General features: G+C 42.3%; 1 protein-coding gene across 5 annotated transcripts in view; it reads right to left on the bottom strand.

Annotated features, from left to right (window-relative positions):
- ATP2B4 (ATPase plasma membrane Ca2+ transporting 4) overlaps positions 1-20,937 on the bottom strand; it is a 250,881-nt gene that overhangs the window by 12,605 nt on the left and 217,339 nt on the right. For 2 of the 5 annotated variants that reach the window (XM_077295436.1, XM_077295437.1), the window contains 4 exons: positions 18,338-18,549; positions 16,230-16,337; positions 15,953-16,135; positions 3,192-3,369 (listed from right to left, as the gene is read on the bottom strand). In XM_077295436.1, the coding sequence (XP_077151551.1) occupies positions 3,192-3,369; positions 15,953-16,135; positions 16,230-16,337; positions 18,338-18,549 (681 nt within the window). The remainder of the gene's footprint in view (positions 1-3,191; positions 3,370-15,952; positions 16,136-16,229; positions 16,338-18,337; positions 18,550-20,937) is intronic. The other 3 variants (XM_077295435.1, XM_077295434.1, XM_077295438.1) reach the window with 2 other exon arrangements.

Here is a 20,937-nt window from a genome sequence, read left to right as displayed (position 1 = left end):
TTTGCTAAAAAGAAAAACAAAATGCGTAATTTTCCGATACTCGTAGCGTCTCGATTTTTCATGATCTGGGGTCGGTTGAGGGCTTATTTTTTGCGAGCTGAGCTGTCGTTTTTAATGATACCATTTCAGTGCAGATACATTCTTAAGATCGCCCGTTATTTCATTTTAATGCAATGTCCCGGCGACCAAGAAAACGTAATTCTGGCATTTCGAATTTTTTTCTCGCTACGCTGTTAGCGATCAGGTTAATGCTTTTTTTTTATTGATAGATCGGGCGATTCTGAAAGCGGCAATACCAAATATGTGTAGGTTTGATTTTTTTTTATTGATTTATTTTGAATGGGGCGAAAGGGGGGTGATTTAAACTTTTATATATTTTTTTTTCCCACTTTTTTTTACTTTTTTTTTTTTTTTACTTGTGCCATGCTTCAATAGCCTCCAAGGGAGGCTAGAAGCTGGCACAACGCGATCGGCTCTGCTACATAGCAGGTGTGCTATGAGCGCCGACCACAGGGTGGCGCTCACAGCTATCCGGGATCAGTAACCATAGAGGTCTCAAGGACCTCTATGGTTACTCTGCAGAAGCATCGCTGACCCCCGATCATGTGACGGGGGTCGGCGATGCGATCATTTCCGGTCGCCTGGCCGGAAGCGCCGGTTAAATGCCGCTGTCAGCGTTTGATGGAGAAGTTGTAGTAGTGTGATTGAACTTGTTACCTGTATAAAAGACACCTGTCCACACACTCAAACAGGTGTAATTAATACAGGTAATGAGTGCAGGAGGCTTCTTAAAGAAAAACTAACAGGTCTGTGAAAGCCACAATTCTTGCTCTTGGGTAGGTGATAAAAACTTATTTCATGCAATAAAATACAAATTACCGTATATACTCGAGTATAAGCTGAGATTTTCAGCCCATTTTTTTGGGCTGAAAGTCCCCCTCTCGGCTTATACTCGAGTCATACCCAGGGGTCAGCAGGGGAGGGGGAGAGGGTGCTGTCTAATTATACTCACCTACTCCTGGCGCGGTCCCTGCAGGTCCCTGGCTTCCCGGAACCCCAGCTTCTTCCTGTACTGAGCGGTCACATGGTACCGCTCATTACAGTAATGAATATGTGGCTCCACCTTCCATAGGGGTGGAGCCGCATATTCATTACTGTAATGAGCGGTAACGGTGACCGCTCAGTACAGGGAGAAGCTGCGGCGCGGGGAAGCAGAAACCTGCAGGGACCGCGCCAGGAGCAGGTGAGTATAACAGGGAGGGGAGCGCTGCGCGATATTCACCTGCTCCTCGTTCCGGGTTCCGCTCCATCTTCAGCGTCTTCTGCAGTAACGCTCAGGTAAGAGGGCGCGGTGACGTGGTTAGTGCACGCCCTCTGCCTGAACGTCAGTGCAGAAGACACTGAAGACGGAGCGGCGCCCCGAACGAAGCCAGGTGAATATTGGAAGTGCCGGGGGCCTGAGCGACGGAGAGGTGAGTATGTGATTTTTTTTTTTTATTGCAGCAACAGCAAATGGGGCAAGTGTCTGTATGGAGCATCTTATGGGGCCATAACGTTTGTGCAGCACTATATGGGGCAAGTGTTTGTATGGAGCCATAATCAACGTTTGTGCAGCACTATATGGGGCAAGTGTCTGTATGGGGCCATAATCAACGTTTGTGCAGCACTATATGGGGCAAGAGTCTGTATGGGGCCATAACGTTTGTGCAGCACTATATGGGGCAAGTGTCTGTATGGGGCCATAATGTTTGTGCAGCACTATATGGGGCAAGTGTCTGTATGGGGCCATAATCAACATTTGTGCAGCACTATATGGGGCAAGTGTCTGTATGGAGCATCTTATGGGGCCATAACGTTTGTGCAGCACTATATGGGGCAAATATCTTTATGGAGCATCTTATGGGGCCATAATCAACATTTGTGCAGCATTATATTGGGCAAATGTGTCTTATGGAGCATCTTATGGGGCCATTATTAACTTTTATGCAGGATTATATGGGGCATATTTTAATATGGAGCATCTTATGGGGCCATTATTAACTTTTATGCAGAATTATATGGGGCATATTTTAATATGGAGCATCTTATGGGGCCCATCATAAACTTTATAGAGCATTATATGGGGCTCCTGATTCAATATGGATATTCAAAAACACTTACCCTACTGATGTCTCAATTAATTTTACTTTTATTGGTATCTATTTTTACTTTTGACATTTACCGGTAGCTGCTGCATTTTCCCACCCTAGGCTTATACTCGAGTCATTAAGTTTTCCCAGTTTTTTGTGGCAAAATTAGGGGGGTCGGCTTTTACTTGGGTCGGCTTATACTTGAGTATATACGGTAATTATGTAACAATCCTACACTGTGATTCTCTAGTTTTTATTTTTCAATTATGTCTCATAGTTGAAGTGTACCTACGATAAACATTACAGACCTCTCCATTTTTTGTAGGTAGGAAAGCTTGCCAAATCGACAGTTTAAGTAATGGAATCCTACATTAATAGAACAGCCCAGACATGGTGTTAACAGAACGGAATATGAACACTTTCTAGGTTTGAGGTATTTCTTTTTTCTTATCTCTATGTGTTCTGCTGATTTTTTTTTTCCCCTTTATGAATCTTTATCATTTAATTAATGATTAACTATTCTATTTCTATCAGACAATAGTGCCTGCAATTATCAGTTATGGCATGATAATTATTTTTAATGTCATTTATCTTTTAGTATATAACCACCTTTATTAAAACTTTATACACTTATTGTTACAAATAACTTTCCGGTTATCTACAAAAAAATCTAAAACTCTGGGGCTCTCCCAGCTGAAGAAGTAACTGGCCCGTACACTGCAGGGTTCTCTATTACATATTGCTATGCCCTAGAAAACAAGTAAGGCTGCGCTAAGTGGCCCTCCCTTTGCTCTATAGCTCATCTTTTTGAAAAAAGCAAACCAAAGCATAACAAAACAAAATAAAAAAAAAAAAAGACTGTCACCTGCTGGATAAATGTAACATAAGAGAAAAGTTAAAAATAAATAGGGAAAAAGGCAAAAAGTGAGCATGAACAATCCCCATCACACCCATCCCGGGGTTAGGTGACTTGGTCGCCTGGATAGTGATAGTGTTAGGAGACAGACAGAAGTGACCAGCAGCCCAAGTGCACAGCATGCATTGTAATAGTGTTGAACTCACTGCCCACAGAAGCAGCAGCAGCAGAGGTGGCTGGGGGAGAGGTAGCAGAGGACAGAGCTACATGTGTTGGGCTAGAGACATGTTTAGCATCGAGGTGCTGGCTAATGGTGGAAGGCTGGCGCCTCAGAGCCCCTTGTAAAGAGGTACCGCCCGTCTGGAATGTATAAACTACGTCCATCTGTAAGGAATCAGAGGGAGACACACTAAAGTCAGAGGAGGAAACAGAGATGAGAAATAGAGAGAACTAAGGAAGGCAGAGACATTACAGAATTCTGAGCAAAACAGAAAAAGGTAAATATTACTAGAATATAAAGTAATAAAGCGTTATTAAACAGAACAATAGAGACAAAAGTGTAATAAGTACGCACCAAAAGATATGCATACACATATGTAACGGTTGTTTGAAAGCTTGGCTACATAAAGAAACAGCTACCCTCCCAAAACAGGCTAAATATGGTTGTCATTCATGAAAGCACACAAATACAGCGTCTCCCATTCGTGGAGACGTTGTGTTATTACCAAACAAATCAAGCTTTCCCATAGGATAGGGGACAACTTGCTAATTGCTGGGGGTTCAGCCATTTGGCTGCCAGAGAACCTGAGATTAGTGCTTTGGGTCCCTGAGAATGAGGCTCTGAGCATGAGACTGCAGGAAATAGCCAAGAACTGTGCTCACCAGTAGACAATGAAAGGGGTAGAGCAGTGACCCCCCAACCTTTTTTTTACCTTGAGAGCCATATTCAGCTGTGAGCGAGGGTCGCGAGGCACATTCAGTGCTGCTCCCGCCTCCCTTACAGTAGTGACAAGCAGATTCCCCATTTATAGGTATATCATCAACCAAAGCTTCCCCACAAAATAGAACCGAGGCAGAATACTTGCATCTAGGGGGTTACCACCTGACCCTCATTCGGTATTTTTGCATCAAGCATTCCCACCACACTGTCAGATCCAACTCCAAGAACCTCTATCTGGCAGGATCATTCGATGTCCAGCTTAGCGCTTACCTAATTTCTCTCTCCAACAAGCCCCACACAGATCTGTCACTATCTGGATATCTGCTGCTCACAGCTGTCTTCTAGACCTGGTAATAATGCACCAAGTTGATAAACAGCCGTGAGCCACACATCATAGTGCCGCTAGCCACTCCCGAGCCACAGGTAGGGGATCCCTGGGTTGGAGGCTGCACATACAGTGGGGCAAAAAAGTATTTAGTCATTCAGCAATAGTGCAAGTTCCACCACTTAAAAAGATGAGAGGCGTCTGTAATTTACATCATAGGTAGACCTCAACTATGGGAGACAAACTGAGAAAAAAAAATCCAGAAAATCACATTGTCTTTTTTTTTTAATCATTTTATTTGCATTTTATGGTGGAAAATAAGTATTTGGTCAGAAACAAAATTTCATCTCAATACTTTGTAATATATCCTTTGTTGGCAATGACAGAGGTCAAACGTTTTCTGTAAGTCTTCACAAGGTTGCCACACACTGTTGTTGGTATTTTGGCCCATTCCTCCATGCAGATCTCCTCTAGAGCAGTGATATTTTTGGCTTTTCGCTTGGCAACACGGACTTTCAACTCCCTCCAAAGGTTTTCTATAGGGTTGAGATCTGGAGACTGGCTAGGCCACTCCAGGACCTTGAAATGCTTCTTACGAAGTCACTCCTTCGTTGCCCTGGTGTGCTTTGGATCATTGTCATGTTGAAAGACCCAGCCATGTTTCAACTTCAATGCCCTTGCTGATGGAAGGAGGTTTGCACTCAAAATCTCACGATACATGGCCCCATTCATTCTTTCATGTACCTGGATCAGTCGTCCTGGCCCCTTTGCAGAGAAACAGCCCCAAAGCATGATGTTTCCACCACCATGCTTTACAGTAGGTATGGTGTTTGATGGATGCAACTCAGTATTCTTTTTCCTCCAAACACGACAAGTTGTGTTTCTACCAAACAGTTCCAGTTTGGTTTCATCAGACCATAGGACATTCTCCCAAAACTCCTCTGGATCATCCAAATGCTCTCTAGCAAACTTCAGACGGGCCCGGACATGTACTGGCTTAAGCAGTGGGACACGTCTGGCACTGCAGGATCTGAGTCCATGGTGGCGTAGTGTGTTACTTATGGTAGGCCTTGTTACATTGGTCCCAGCTCTCTGCAGTTCATTCAGTAGGTCCCCCCGCGTGGTTCTGGGATTTTTGCTCACTGTTCTTGTGATCATTCTGACCCCACGGGGTGGGATTTTGCGTGGAGCCCCAGATCGAGGGAGATTATCAGTGGACTTGTATGTCTTCCATTTTCTAATTATTGCTCCCACTGTTGATTTCTTCACTCCAAGCTGGTTGGCTATTGCAGATTCAGTCTTCCCAGCCTGGTGCAGGGCTACAATTTTGTTTCTGGTGTCCTTTGACAGCTCTTTGGTCTTCACCATAGTGGAGTTTGGAGTCAGACTGTTTGAGGGTGTGCACAGGTGTCTTTTTATACTGATAACAAGTTTAAACAGGTGCCATTACTACAGGTAATGAGTGGAGGAAAGAGGAGACTCTTAAAGAAGAAGTTACAGGTCTGCGAGAGCCAGAAATCTTGATTGTTTGTTTCCGACCAAATACTTATTTTCCACCATAAAATGCAAATAAAATGATAAAAAAACAGACAATGTGATTTTCTGGATTTTTTTTTCTCAGTTTGTCTCCCATAGTTGAGGTCTACCTATGATGTAAATTACAGACGCCTCTCATCTTTTTAAGTGGTGGAACTTGCTCTATTGCTGACTGACTAAATACTTTTTTGCCCCACTGTATGCACCTCCGCTCCAACAAGTTCTCCGGGTTCCCAGCTCCAATCCCACTGATCAGCACATTGTCCCCTATCCTAGTGACTTGAGAAGAACCATTTAGCACATCTGGTGTTATGTGCTACATTGCATTTTCAATGTACTCTCTCATTTGTTTTTCTGGAGACTTTTACTTCAACCAGTATTGTATCATACTTTTGTAGTAATTGAATATTGTTTTATTTTGCTGTAATAAAGGGCAAAGCTGGATTTTTGCCTTTCTCTTGTTGCGGAGTCGAAAAGCAGTTAGTTTTCCATCTTGCTTGGATTCACAGGACAACTGTTGATTGAATCACATGGTAACTAGTGGAATTTGACATTTCTAATGCCCTGTGGGTTAATATTGAATATTTCTTCTCCATGATTGGTTAAATATTAGAGAACTGCAATTTGAAGAAGTTAAAGAAAATAAACACTTTATGGCAGGTCAACAACATTCAGTATTTATTGGAATCTAGAAAATAAAAGTCAGTTATTGGCTAAGGCTATGTCTCCACGTTCAGGAGTCCCTGCGCTTTGGACGCAGCGGATACCCCGCTCCGCCCAAAGCCCTGCCCCCTTTTGTAAGCGTGGTGATTCCGGATGTGTTCATTGAGCACATGTGGAATCACCGCATCCTATACATAGGACGGTGCTATTTATCTGGCGGAGACTGAGCGTCTCCGTAATATAAATAGACATGCTGCGGTCTATAAAGACGCACCGCATGTCCGGTTACACAGTGCCGCCAAATGCGGCCCTGCACGCATAGTGGAGATGGGATTTCATAAAATCCCCTCCACTATTGCAAATCCTGAAGGTTTCCTGACCGTGGAAACATAGTCTAAGAAGGAGCAGACCTGCATCGCGGTGGTGATGTGACAAGTATAAGGGGCTACTTCTCTTGTGGAATCTATTAAATGGATCTACAAGAAAAACTCTTCTCCCGGACTGACCAATCAGAACACAGCTTTTATTTTACCAGAGAAGGTAAAGAAAAAACATCTTTGCTCTGATTAGTTGCTGTGGACATAGGTCTCTGACATACTGTGGAGCATGTGCAACTGTGTAATACTAGGCACTCGTACAATATTTGCTGCTAAGATTTTCCCTTGGACAAAATAAAGCTTCAGTATGCAGTCCGAAGCATACGGATGCACTGCACAGCCCTCTTCTAGGTGCTTTTTTAAAGGCAGGTGCATATCTAAAATGTGAAGGGGTATTACAATTTCGGCCAATAAGGTACGATTTGTATCACGAAAACATACAATTTGCATCGATTCCTTAGTTTTCAAGGTCTCCACTTGTATTGTTGACTTCTAGAGGCTAAAAATCTGTGACTGGTCATGTGACACCCTGGTGCTCTGATAATGGTAGTGGACCTGTAATCAGTCCATCACCACATGTCCAAGACAGGTGTTTATTTCATATACCATGAAGGTAGCTCCCTATACACGACTAGTGAAAGATCCGTCAATGAAGAAGAGTCTGTTCTCCTGGTTACCAGCTAGTCTTTAAACAATGGTTTTGCTTAAAGGGAATCTGTCAGCAGGTTTTGATTGTATTTTTAGAGCAGCATAATTTAGGGACAAAGACTCTGATTCCAGTGATATGTCACTTACTACTCTGCTTGGTGCAGTTTTGAGAAATCGCTGTTTTCTCTGCAGCAGATCTAGCAGTTCTCTGAATGCGGAGCCCTGTGTAACCCCACCCACACCACTGATTGACAGCTTTCTATGTACACTGTATACTGACTGAAAGCTGATAATAAGTTGTGGGTTCTAGGTTACAAAGAGCAGGAAGTCTACATGGCGTGAGACACCTAGTCCTACATTGATTATCTCCTGCTGCTTAAATACAGTTATTATTGAAACAGTAACACACAGTCTAGTAAGTGATACATTGCAGGAATCATGGTCTCTTTCCCAACATCATGCTGCTCTTACATTACATAGCATATACCTGCTGACAGATCCATTTTAAACGCTGCAGTGTTTCAGAGTGAAACACAGATGTCTGCAATGGGTGAGCTGCTCCCGTTTCAAGCAGCCGATAAATTGGGCAGCATTAATAATCTGACAGTTTCCCTTTAACTTTTCATAATACAAATAATATTACTGAAAGTGCAATACCCCTTTATCTATTTTACCTTATAAAATATATACTGAAATATGAACTTAGGCCTCAAAACATATTTTAAAAAAACAATGTAAAATGGGTCACAGAGGATTAAGAAAGCAAAAAAGAATCAGCAGGAAGAATATGAAAGACATTTGAAGATACATTTTTTTAAGCTAACAGCACACAGAGAAATTGAACACTGCTATTCCATAAGTGAGATGAGATTACCAAGACAACAGCAGATTCAAGAGCCAGAAAAAGATCCCAAGTCAGCGGCCACTAAGCTTCTTAGTGACCTTATCTCTTTCTAGCAGCTCTAGTTTGCAAGAATAATGAAGAATAATGCAGGACTGTAATGGCTGCTGGAGAAACTTGGCAGCATAATTGTTCTCATGTTCCTATACATGAATACTTGCAGCCAGTCAAATATGAGATAGATGTACCGGTATATGGAAATGTGCTGAAAAATTACAGCTCTGGCAAAAATTAAGAGACCACTGCAAAATGTTCAGTTGGTCTGATTTTTCGCTTTATAGGTATTTTTGAGTAAAATGGAAATTGTTCTTTTATTCTATTAACTTCTGACAACATATCTCCGAAGTTCCAAGCAATAAATTTTGTATTTATTTTCTGAAAATGAGAAATGGTCAAAATAACAATAAAAATGCATTGCTTGCAGACCTCAAATAATGCAAAAAAAAAAAAAAAAAAAGTTCATAATTATTTAGAAACAACAATACTAATGTTTTAACTCAGGAAGAATTCAGAAATCAATATTTGGTGGAATAACCATGATTTTTAATCACAGCTTTCATGCGTCTTGGCATGCTTTCCACCAGTCTTTCACACTGCTTCTGGCACAAACATTGAAGCTGTTCTTCTTTGTTTGATGGCTTGTGACTGTCCATCATACTCTTGATTACATTCCAGAGGTTTTCAATGGGGTTCAGGTCTGGAGATTGGGCTGGCCATGACAGGGATTTGATGTGGAGGTCCTTCATCCACACCTTGATTGACCTAGCTGTGTGGCATGGTGCATTGTCCTGCTGGAAAAAACAGTCCTCAGAGTTGGGGAACATTGCTTGAGCAGAAGGAATCAACTGTTTTTCCAGGATAACCTTGTATGTGGCTGATTCATACGTCCTTCGCAAAGAACAACCTGACCAATTCTAGCCTTGCTGAAGCATCCCCACATCATCACCGATCTGCTTCCAAATTTCACAGTGGGTGCAAAACACTGGCTTGTACACCTCTCCAGGTCTCCTTCTAACTATTAGACGACCAGGTGTTGATCTGGGGATGCTTCAGCAAGGCTGGAATTGGGTAGGTTACTCTTTGCGAAGGACGTATGAATCAAGCCGCATACAAGGTTATCCTGGAAAAACAGTTGATTCCTTCTGTTCAGGCAATGTTCCCCAACTCTGAGGACCGGTTTTACCAGCATGACAATGCGCCATGCCACACAGCTAGGTCAATGTGTGGATGAAGGACCACAACATCAAATCTCTGTTATGGCCAGCCCAATCTCCAGACCTGAACCCCATTGAAAACCTCTGGAATGTAATCAAGAGGAAGATGGATAGTCACAAGCCATCAAACAAAGAACTGCTTACATTTTTGTACCAGGAGTGGCATAAGGTCACGCAAGATCAGTGTGAAAGACTTGTGGAAAGCATGCCAAGACGCATGAAAGCTGTGATTAAGTCATGGTTATTCCACAAAATATTGGGTTCTGAACTCTTCCTGAGTTAAAACATTAGTATTGTTGTTTCTAAATGATCATGAACTTTTTTTTTTTTTTTGCATTATTTGAGGTCTGCAAGCAATGCATTTTTTTGTTATTGTGACCATTTCTCATTTTCAGAAAATAAATACAAAATTTATTGTTTGGAAATTCGGAGCATGTTGTCAGTAGTTTATAGAAAAAAAAGAACAAATTATATTTTACTCAAAAATAAACTTATAAAGAGGGTGATGTGTGTGTGTGAGGGTGATGTGTGTGAGGGTGATGTGTGTGTGAGGGTGATGTGTGTGTGAGGGTGATGTGTGTGTGAGGGTGATGTGTGTGAGGGTGATGTGTGTGAGGGTGATGTGTGTGTGAGGGTGATGTGTGTGTGAGGGTGATGTGTGTGTGAGGGTGATGTGTGTGAGGGTGATGTGTGTGTGATGTGTGTGTGGGTGATGTGTGTGAGGGTGATGTGTGTGTGGGTGATGTGTGTGTGGGTGATGTGTGTGAGGGTGATGTGTGTGAGGGTGATGTGTGTGTGGGTGATGTGTGTGTGGGTGATGTGTGTGAGGGTGATGTGTGTGAGGGTGATGTGTGTGAGGGTGATGTGTGTGTGGGTGATGTGTGTGAGGGTGATGTGTGTGAGGGTGATGTGTGTGAGGGTGATGTGTGTGAGGGTGATGTGTGTGAGGGTGATGTGTGTGAGGGTGATGGATGTGTGTGTATTTTTTAATTTTTTTGTTATGCACCTTAAGCAGTTACATGTCATGTGTAGGGTATAAATGGAAGTCAAAAGTAGCATTGCTCTAGCTAAATGTAGAGATGTGCATGTGTTATATTAATATCTACACTCACTGGCCACTTTATTAGGTACACCTGTCCAACTTCTTGTTAACACTTAATTTCTAATCAGCCAATCACATGGCGGCAACTCAGTGCATTTAGGCATGTAGACATGGTCAAGACAATCTCCTGCAGTTCAAACCGAGCATCAGTATGGGGAAGAAAGGTGATTTGAGTGCCTTTGAACGTGGCATGGTTGTTGGTGCCAGAAGGGCTGGTCTGAGTATTTCAGAAACTGCTGATCTACTGGGATTTTCACGCACAACCATCTCTAGGGTTTACAGAGAATGGTCCGAAAAAGAAAAAAAATCCAGTGAGCGGCAGTTCTGTGAGCGGAAATGCCTTGTTGATGCCAGAGGTCAGAGGAGAATGGGCAGACTGGTTCGAGCTGATAGAAAGGCAACAGTGACTCAAATCGCCACCCGTTACAACCAAGGTAGGCCTAAGAGCATCTCTGAACGCACAGTGCGTCAAACTTTGAGGCAGATGGGCTACAGCAGCAGAAGACCACACCGGGTACCACTCCTTTCAGCTAAGAACAGGAAACTGAGGCTACAATTTGTACAAGCTCATCGAAATTGGACAGTAGAAGATTGGAAAAACGTTGCTTGGTCTGATGAGTCTCGATTTCTGCTGCGACATTCGGATGGTAGGGTCAGAATTTGGCATAAACAACATGAAAGCATGGATCCATCCTGCCTTGTATGGAGCATCTTTGGGATGTGCAGCCGACAAATCTGCGGCAACTGTGTGATGCCATCATGTCAATATGGACCAAAATCTCTGAGGAATGCTTCCAGCACCTTGTTGAATCTATGCCACAAAGAATTGAGGCAGTTCTGAAGGCAAAAGGGGGTCCAACCCGTTACTAGCATGGTGTACCTAATAAAGTGGCCGGTGAGTGTATATCGTTATATATGTCTATATCCAGCTATCTACACACACACGTATATATCTCTACAGTTAAACAGTTAAGAACACTAAGCTTCCTTTGGATACCCTTACACATGACACATAACTGCTTAAGTTGCGTTTCTCTAATACCCATTATACAGAACCATGGTACAGTCTGCTGCCACCTGGAGGCTGACGCTATTATTACAATTAAATAACATTGGCTCCTACCCAGCAGACTATACCCTGCATGCTGGAGCAGGTTTCCTCAGTTTTGTGAGAAAGCAGTAAGAGGAGAAAAGAATTAAGAAGAAACATAACTGTATGCACAAGCAAGTATCTCCCAATAAAGGCTACGAGAAACCGACGTTAGAGCTGTAAGTCATTATTTATCAGCTACTGCCTCATTTAGGCGTTCCGATAGTTTGTTCCCAGCCGGGCCCCTGAACTGCGGTGAGATCACCGCTCGCAGGGTAAGAAAACGTCTCACGTTACAGCGCGAGTTCACCTCAGTTCACAGCGAGAAATTACTCACGCAGCACTGCAAGATTTTTGTTTTATTGTTAAATAAAACAGTAAAAATGTGTTTTTTTTTATTTCAAATAAAGGACTTTATTCTGGCTGTGTCTTTATTTACCATAAAACTACATGATTAGTAATGGATAGGTGTCTTATAGATGCCTCTCCATTACTAATCCGTGGGCTTGATGTCAGCGGACAATTCAAAGGTGACATCAACCCCACAAACATGAACCCCACTTGTCACCGCTAAATGGCAAGTGAGAAGAGCCGGGCAAAGTGCTAGAATTGGCACATCTAATAGATGTGATTTTTCTGGGGCAGCTGTGGGCTGCTATTTTTAGGCTGGGGGGTCAATATCCATGGCTACTTACCGGCCTGAGAATGCCAGCCCCCAGTTGTCTGCTTTAGCTTGGCTGGTTGTCAAAAATGGGGGGGGGGGGAGCAGGCTGTTTTTTTAATTACTTATTTAAATAATTTAAAAAAAATGGCGTGGGGACCCCTCTATTCTTGATAACGAGCCTTGCTGACAGCTGAGGGATGCAGCCCTCAGCTATCAGTTTTGCCTGGCTGGTTATCAAAACCGCCTGCCATTTTTTAAAATGTATTTATAGCACAGGTGCTGGCTGATGAATACTCCCATAAGTCGACACCAGCTCTAGCTGTTATTAGCGGCAGCAGGCATAGGCTGATGGGAATAGTAGTCCCATCAGCCGAAGCCTGTGACCATAGGCCATAGGTAAACTTTTTACCTCCAGTCACAGCTGCGGGCTCACATGGTCATCTGACAGCTGCAGCTCTCTGTCCGGCGGTATTGATCTTACCGTAGATCATAGGTAGTGTTTGCCGTGTTGTGATGCACATGACAGAGTGGCAAACACTGGATGTTTGGGTATTGTACTGGTACCCGAACCAAACTTTTTTGTTAACTGTTCGGCCGAAACTGCCAGACCCGAACATCCAGGGATTCGCCCATAACTAATTCTGACAATTGTGCCTTGGGTGGCTTCAAAAAATGTTAACCTTTCTGGTAATGAACTTTAGTTACCTGCTTACTCTCATCTAATTGAATGGCAAAAGTAGTAGTGCTATTTTAAGGACCGGTGCCAACGATCCAGAATAGTAGCGCTTTGGATGCAGCGTATGTTCGCTGCGTCCAAAGGCTGCAGTCTATTGAACGCAGGTAAATCCGCATGTTTTTACTGAACCGTGCGGATTCATCGCGTTCAATACATTCCATTGATGTGATTTCTCTTGCGGAGACTAAAGTTTTTGCAAGAGAAATTGACATGCTGTTGTCCGGAAAGACACGCCATATGTCCGTCTCCATGGGGGTCTGTGAACGCATAGTGGACATGGGATTTCTTGAAATCCCATCCACTTTGATGTAACATCTGGCCACTGCGGGTTTGACGCTGCATAAATACACAGAATCAAACCCGCAGCAGTTCCTGATAGGGGGCACATACCCTAAAGGTACAGTCACATTTAGCGACGCTGCAGCGATCTAGACAACGATCCCGATCGCTGCAGCATCGCTGTGTGGTCGCTGGAGAGCTGTCACACAGACTCCAGCGACCAACTATGCGAAGTCCCCTGGTAACCAGGGTAAACATCGGGTTACTAAGCGCAGGGCCGCGCTTAGTAACCCGATGTTTACCCTGGTTACCAACGTAAACGTAAAAAAACCAAACACTACATACTTACATTCCGGTGTCTGTCCCCCGGCGCTGTGCTTCTCTGCACTGTGTAAGCGCCAGCCGGAAAGCACAGCGGTGACGTCACCGCTGTGCTCTGCTTTCCGGCCGGCCGGCGCTGACACAGTGCAGAGAAGCACAGCGCCGGGGGACAGACACCGGAATGTAAGTATGTAGTGTTTGGTTTTTTTTACGTTTACGCTGGTAACCAGGGTAAACATCGGGTTACTAAGCGCGGCCCTGGTTACCAGTGAAGACATCGCTGAATCGGCGTCACACACGCCGATTCAGCGATGTCTACGGGAGATCCAGCGACAAAATAAAGTTCTGGCCTTTCTGCTCCGACCAACGATGGCACAGCAGGATCCTGATCGCTGCTGCCTGTCAAACTCAACGATATCGCTATCCAGGACGCTGCAACGTCACGGATCGCTAGCGATATCGTTCAGTGTGAAGGTACCTTTAGTGTTTCTAAGAGGCTTCAAATTACTGTACTAATTAGTTTCACAATACATTCTTAAAGGTGAAAGCTCTTTTACTGCAACATAACTCAAATTCCCAAAGTTTTTTTTTTGCCATAAATCCATACCTGACAATGAACTCTCTCTTGGGGGAGCTTACTGAACACAAATTTGGGAACTCAAAAATCATCATCAGTAAACTCCCTCTAACAGTGGCTACAGACAGATAGAAATTTATATTGAACCATGAGAAAAGGCACCTTTTTATGACTCTATTTGTATTACAAGTGTTTTTGCTGCTTTATTCATGAAAAAATGAGCACAAACTATTAGATGTGCACCAATATCTATAAAAAGGGTCACACTGATATCTGTAGATTTTATACAAGTACTAGCAGCACGGTGGCTCAGTGGATAGCACAGTAGCCTTGCAGCGCTGGAGACCTGGGTTCAAACCCCACCAAGGACAACATCTGCAAGGAGTTTGTATGTTCTCTTCGTGTTTGCGTGGGTTTCCTCCGGGTTCTCCGGTTTCCTCCCACATTCCAAAGACATACTGATAGGGAATGTAGATTGTGAGCCCTGTCGGAGACAGCGATGATAATGTGTGCAAACTGTAAAGCGCTGCAGAATATGTTAGCGCTATACAAAAAATAAAGATTATTATTACTATTATTATTTTGAGTCTGCTCACTAAAAATTAAAAGGCTGCACAAACATAAAGAAAAAAAAGCAGCCGTGCATCGCAGTCGGAATTTGCACCACAAAATACGGATGTGTGAATCTGACCTTATGTAAAGTAGCACTACTTATATTATTAGCATTAGAAAATATGGAGGTTCCTGGAAATGGTTTCAGGCAACCAAACAACTGTGAGCAGCATGGTGGCTCAGTGGACAGAGCTGTATGCTGGCTCAGTGGTTAGCACTGTTGCTTTGCAGCACTGGGGTCCTGGGTTCAAATCCCACCAAGGACAACATCTGCAAGGAGTTCGTGCGTTCTCCCATTTCCTCCCACACAAGACATAATGATTGTGAGCCCCAATGGGCACTGTGATGATGAAGCCTGTAAAGTGCTGTGGAATTAATGGTGCTCTATGGGCAAATAAAATTATACATAAATCCCACCTTTCTACATAAGTAGGGATAAGGGACGGAGTGAAAACAGGAACAAACTGGAGAAGGATGAGGCAATAAAGGACAGCTATATTTCACTAAAGGATAATTTAAAGTGTCCTGAAACTGCCAATGTCCTTTTAAATAAGAAGCCATTCTTCTGTTCATCAGGCATAATAAAATCTCTTTAGAATGAAACACAATAATCCATTAAATATTAAAACTCAATTATAAACGGTGTCAGCTAATTTCTCAGAAGCCTCTTACATGTTTGAGTTTAATTTTGTCGAGTATAAGCACTTGAAAAAAAAACCCGCTGCATTGAAAACTATGCCCCTTAGTCAAGATTAGGGATCAGCAATCTATGGCAACTCCCAAGATGGCCCTTCACTTCTCTGTGAATGCTGGAAGTCGTAGTTTCACAACAGCTGGAGTGCTGAAGGTTGCTGATCCGCGCTACAGAGAGTTGAATTTACATCATGTACAGTCTGTGATGCAGAGTTACTGCATGTGTCTGCAATGCTAAGAGAAGAAATAATGTCATTGGTTACATTGGAACAACTAATAGCTGCAGTACCTGAGTCTGTATCCTGTTCAAGCCTCTAAACCACAAGATCTGGCCTTTTCGGAGCTCCATTTCTGCATGGTCAATCTCATCTACATCCTCTGGCAGTTCTTCATGGGGAATATCCTCTTTCATGGGTCCATGGCCTGCTTCTTTCAAAAACTTAAGTCGGCTTGTGGGAACTGTGCAGATTAACTGAACAGATCAACAAGAAGATGATCATGTCATTCTGTGTGCAGGATATACATGGACATCTTCATATGGTAATAAATAGAAATAAGAAACACACCTGGCCCCATAACAGCTCTCCGAGTCCTATAAAGATGCACCAGAACCATTGGGACAAAGTTAGGCCAGAGCAACTGAATGGTTTGCCTCCAAATTCTACAATTACAATCTGTCAAAAAGAGCAGAAACAGGATATGGATAGATGTATTACATCTAATTAGCAAGCTGAAGACTGATGTTTTCCCACAGTACTCGGACAATACAAATCACAGACGTAAGTGATGCCTATGGCCACATTCTTTTCATGTTAGATATATATACTCTCCAAGATGCACTGCTGTATTATGACGAGCACTGGGTTCATATTTCTGTTCTTCCCATTACAGGACATTCAGTTTATATTTTATCTACAGTTTATTAATGATTTTAGAGTTGCTTTTACAATACTACGTTATACAAAAAAATAATTCTGGTAAAATTAGAACAAGGAAAAGAAAAGGCTGAAGATCACATACAAATATTCTAATGAAAAGAACAGCAAAGCCCAGAGTTGCTGTATTTTTCTTTTACTGTACATTGTACAGTCCTTAATTTTAGGTTTTCTTATCTTAAAAATACAAAAATATTGAAAAAAAAACCAGCATCAGTTCACAACCTGGACCATCAGACTATTCAACCAGTGAATTATCTGGAATGGGGTCTTATTAGTGGAATAGTAAGACACTAATAGATTCATATGAGCATTGAAGATGACCGAGGTCCAAATTACTAAGTACACATAAAACTGGCAGAAGATAAAAATTAACAATGAAGGTCTGGAAATTTGTGCTACATACTTGATATTTTACTTTTGCATAAACTGACAAAAAGTACATGTGGCAATGGAAACACACTATTTACCATCACATTTATATTGTGGAACATATTGGTAATTGTACGCTACCAGCTTATGGAGGGACATATTTATGGCGATGGCCAATAACAATGCAGCAATGTCAGTGTGAAACCAATTCTGTTTTTTTATTCCTAAATTTTGTACACAATTTTAGAATCAGCCATCTTGCCTGAGCTGCTGCTCTTCTCTGTCAATAGCATTCAGAAATAGGAATCTGTAGACTGGAAATAACTCATTGGCATCAATGGAATCTGTGCAGAAGTCACTTTTTGCAGGGGGAGTAGGAGAGTGGTCATGACTAGTGATGAGGGAGTGTACTCGTTGTTCGGGTTTTCCGAGCACGCTCGGGTGGTCTCCGAGTATTTGAGAGCTTAATTTCGGGGTGCTAGACAGGCTGAATACATGTGGGGATTCCCTAACAACCAGGCAACCCCCACATGTATTCAGGCTGTCTAGCAGCCGTAAATCAAGCAGCTGCGTCAACAAAAACGAAATCTCCGAGCACTCTCAAATACTTGGAGACCACCCAATCATGCTCGGGGAAACCCGAGTAATGAGCATACTCATCACTAGTGATGACGCCTATCAAGAATGGTGGGATCCTTAATTAAAATACATAAATATTTTTATATTACTGTAATCCTACCTGTAATAACAATGACATCACTACAACTAATAAATATAAAAAATAGCTTAAAATAAATATGTTTACTCTTTCTCTGCTAAGGATATCATTAGCAGCCAAGAAAATATAAGGTATGTCCTTGGAAGTAAAAGTTCAAATTAAATGATAAAATAAGCTGTGACCTAGGGTTTAAAAAATCAGTTACGTTTCAATTAGAGCTGCAAACCAGGTCTTCTTTTAAAGCTCAAACTCCCAGACCTAGGATGCAGATTATACTTAAGTTTTGGGCACAATAAATATATTTTACTGTATTTATAAAAATAATAATTTGTGTCAAAAAGTTACATGCAGGTGTATATCGCCTTTTTTAAAGTGGGTTTCCCTGTATTTTGTATGTTGCTACCATAATAAAATCTCCTTTATAATAGATTTTTAGGCTTTAGAGTCTCGGGGATTATAGGAAATAATACAAAACTATTAAAAAAAACAAAAGAAAAACCTCTGGCAGCAAAAGGATTAATTTACAAACTTTGTATACTACTTTGCAAGAATAAATATAGTAAATACAATAAAGAATACATTGTAAAATACCAAAATGAGAAATTAAAGAGCGTGAAACTGTGTTCCAACTTTTTTGAGACTCAAATACCTGTGCTGCAAAAGTTCCCACAACAACTGCACAAAAGATAGGGTTTCTGAAGATGTTCTCAAAAACATTCCGTTCTCCATGGATTTTTCGGGCGTTGATCTCATTAAAAAGTTGCATCATAACAAATGTATTGAATACAATAGTGTAATGTTCTGAGGGAGGGGAATGTAGGGGTGCATTTCTTCCACTGTCAATGTCAAAAAAGGTCTCTCCTATGAAAATGGAAAAGAAAAAAACAAAAAAAGAAATCCCAGTAATTACGCTTTTGTACAATGAGATTAGGAATGATAAAATGCATACACCCCCCATTAACAGACAACACAATGGACACTTATAACGACTATGTGTGCACATTGTATTATGGGAGGAAAGTTAGAACACATTGTAAATCTTTGCCCAAAAGGCAAGAATCTGACAGTCAAGTCAGCAATGGTAGAGCAAGGACTTCCAAGACATGCTGATGTTTCACAGTCAATAACCATCAAGAATCTATACATTTTCCAATGATTGTTGGAATCATGTCCAGTGTTTCAGATTTTAATGTATAGGTAACCGATTGTGCAAGTTTCTCCCAATTTGTATATACCGTACACTGCTCAAAAAAAATAAACGGAACACTAAAATCCCACATCCTAGATATCACTGAATTAAATATTCCAGTTGTAAATCTTTATTCATTACATAGTGGAATGTGTTGAGAACAATAAAACCTAAAAATTATCAACGTAAATCACAACTAATATCCCACGGAGGTCTGGAGTTGAAATTATGCTCAAAATCAAACTGGAAAATGAAGTTACAGGCTGATCCAACTTCAGTGGAAATGCCTCAAGACAAGGAAATGATGCTCAGTAGTGTGTGTGGCCTCCACGTGCCTGTATGACCTTCCTACAATGCCTGGGCATGCTCCTGATGAGGCGGCAGATGGTTTCCTGAGGGATCTCCTCCCAGACCTGGACTAAAGCATCCGATAACTCCTGGACGCCAACTCCTGGATAGTCTGTGGTGCAACGTGACGTTGGTGGATGGTGCGAGACATGATGTCCCAGATGTGTTCAATCAGATTCAGGTCTGGGGTATGGGCGGGCCAGTCCATAGCTTCAATGCCGCCATCTTGCAGGAACTGCTGACACACTCCAGCCACATGAGGTCTGGCTTTGTCCTGCATTAGGAGGAACCCAGGGCCAACAGCACCAACATATGGTCTCACAAGGGTTCTGAGGATCTCATCTCGTTACCTAATGGCAGTCAGGTTACCTCTGATGAGCTGAGCATATGGAGATGGAGGGCTGTGCGGCCCTCCAAAGAAATGCTGTCCCATATCATTACTGACCCACTGCCAAAGCAGTCATGCTGAAGGATGTTGCAGGCAGCAGATCGCTCTCCACGGCGTCTCCAGACTGTCACGTCTGTCACATGTGCTCAGTGTGAACCTGCTTTCATCTGTGAAGAGCACAGGGCGCTAGTGGCAAATTTGCCAATCCTGGTGTTCTGTAACAAATGCCAAGCGTCCTGCACAGTGTTGGGCTGTGAGCACAACCCCAATCTGTGAACATCGGGCACTCAGACCATCCTCATGGAGTCGGTTTTCAACAGTTTGTGCAGACACATGCACATTTGTGGCCTGCTGGAGGTCATTTTGCAGGTCTCTGGCAGTGCTCCTCCTGTTCCTCCTTGCACAAAGGCTGAGGTAGCGGTCCTGCTGCTCGGTTGTTGCCCTCCCACGGCCCCCTCCACGTCTCCTGGTAGCGCCTCCTGCCTCTGGACACTACGCTGATAGACACAACAAACCTTCTTGCCACAGCTCACATTGATGTGCCTTCCTGGATGAGCTGCACTACCTGAGCCACTTGTGTGGGTTGTAGAGTCCGTCTCATGCTACCATGGGTGTGAAAACACAACCAACACTCAAAAGTGACGAAAACATCAGTCAGAAAGCATTGGTACTGTGATGTGGTCTGTGGTCCCCACCTGCAGAACCACTCCTTTATTGAGTGTGTCTTGATAATTGCCAATAATTTCCATCTGTTGTCTATTCCATTTGCACAACAGCATGTGAAATTGATTGTCAGTGTTATTTCCTAAGTGGACAGTTTGATTTCACAGAAGTTTAATTTACTTGGAGTTATATTCTGTTGTTTAAATGTTCCCTTTATTTTTTTGAGCAGTGTATTTCATTTGGTTTCTGTACTATGATAAGGACGGTGTTTGATTGAGGTTCTGCACTTGGCGGAACACTATGACTGCTACTTATTCAGTAGATTATAGTGCCCGCTTATGCATTTTAATAACAGATTGTAGGGAGGCTGAGGGTCTGAATATTCAGATGCAAGGTTAGTCGACTATTATACCTTCATTTTAGTAATACGAACAAATGCCACCTATATTCATGTTTTTAAATAGTGGTGGTTAAAAACTTAACATCATTATCTCACTTATGCATTTTTTAACATTGGTCTGAAGACGAAAAAACATTGGAGCAACAACATCCACTGCCAATTAAATCCTGTTTTTACAAGCTAATCTGCCTGATCTTACAAGATGCAGTGTACATTGGCAATTAATTATAATAAATCTATGATTTAAACTAAAGTAAAATG

Source organism: Ranitomeya variabilis, chromosome 3, assembly GCF_051348905.1.
Source record: "Ranitomeya variabilis isolate aRanVar5 chromosome 3, aRanVar5.hap1, whole genome shotgun sequence".
Taxonomy (NCBI): domain Eukaryota; kingdom Metazoa; phylum Chordata; class Amphibia; order Anura; family Dendrobatidae; genus Ranitomeya; species Ranitomeya variabilis.
Note: the sequence above shows the minus strand (reverse complement) of the source record. Positions and strands in the feature narration are given on the sequence as shown.